The sequence below is a fragment of the Octopus sinensis genome, linkage group LG27 (genome assembly GCF_006345805.1).
Source record: "Octopus sinensis linkage group LG27, ASM634580v1, whole genome shotgun sequence".
Lineage (NCBI taxonomy): Eukaryota > Metazoa > Mollusca > Cephalopoda > Octopoda > Octopodidae > Octopus > Octopus sinensis.
In genome coordinates, this window is record NC_043023.1 from 8,414,118 (window position 1) to 8,415,381 (window position 1,264).

The window sequence follows — 1,264 nt, forward strand, 5'->3', positions numbered from 1 at the left end:
AAACGATTTTTGCAAATGCACGTTCCCACGGCTTTATCGATCGCATACACACCTGAAATCGATTTTTGTAATTTTTTCAAAACTTATGCATGCCCTGATAGTAGAAAATAGAAATAAACAGTTTTTGACTGATATTTCTAATTTTTCGGTATGTGGCTAAGCAACCTGTTGCCTGACCCTTTATATATACATACATACATACATATATATATATATATATATATATATATATATATATATATATATATATATATATATATATATATATATATATATATATATATATATATATATATATATATATATATGTATATATATATATATAAGAGCAATATTAAATCTGTGAGTGAGACGTAAACAGTAGTAGCACGGAATCGTAAAGTATATTTACCACGTAACGTATCAGTCCCATAGGGAAGGATGCTTCTTCTTTTTATAGCCTCAGGAGGACATCTCCACTTGGCTAATGACACACTGTCTGTGTCTGATTAGTATTTGCGAAAGGAAAAAACATTGCCATCTCTAGCCTTACGTGATACACACACACCCAGGTTTCGATAACGAGTTACTACCCAGAAATCAGGGCCTGTGTTTATTACGTAAAACCAGAGACGGGAACCATGATATTAGTTCGCAAATACAAGTAAGGCACAAGTGGTGTGTCGTTTTGGCAGCGAGCGCAGATGTCATCCCGAGGCAATAAACAACAGTAGCATTATTCCCTATGGGACCGACATATCTATATATATCCTTCACAATATATATATGTATATTTCACTTCATATTTTTCTTGTAATCTCCGTTTCAAATCCTATTTTTTGTACTTCTTTTATTTCATTGTCGTCATAAGCATCATGGCCATGAACGCGACCATTAACGTGCTTAACACCACGCTCCTTATCATCTCATCATCATCATCATAAACGACATCATCATTAGCATCATCTTCACCATCAGTCAAATGCGTCACAAGTCATCATTATCAATATCATCATAACCTTGACTTCTCATTATCTTCATTTTCATCAAATTTTTGCACTTCTACTTCCTTTTCTTCTACATCTACATCCAGTTGATTAGACATATGCGTATTTAAAGTTTCGTGACTAATCATTTTTATACCATTTCTCACCAATTCTCTTCCAACTTACAGAATTCTAGCCAATAATGAAATCGCGATTATTGAACATGGATCGTTCGAAGGTCTCATCAATTTAAAAAAGTTGTAAGTTTGATCTTCCTGATATTATTAATCTAATTGTAT

The 1,264-nt window shown here is 32.8% G+C and overlaps 1 protein-coding gene across 1 annotated transcript in view; it reads left to right on the forward strand.

Annotated features, from left to right (window-relative positions):
• The first annotated feature begins 620 nt into the window (after positions 1-620).
• The window catches only part of LOC115225507 (adhesion G-protein coupled receptor G6-like), a 68,173-nt gene continuing 67,529 nt past the window's right edge, over positions 621-1,264 (forward strand). The window contains exons 1-2 of the mRNA XM_029796460.2: positions 621-643; positions 1,154-1,225. Coding sequence (XP_029652320.2) covers positions 621-643; positions 1,154-1,225 — 95 coding nt within the window. The remainder of the gene's footprint in view (positions 644-1,153; positions 1,226-1,264) is intronic.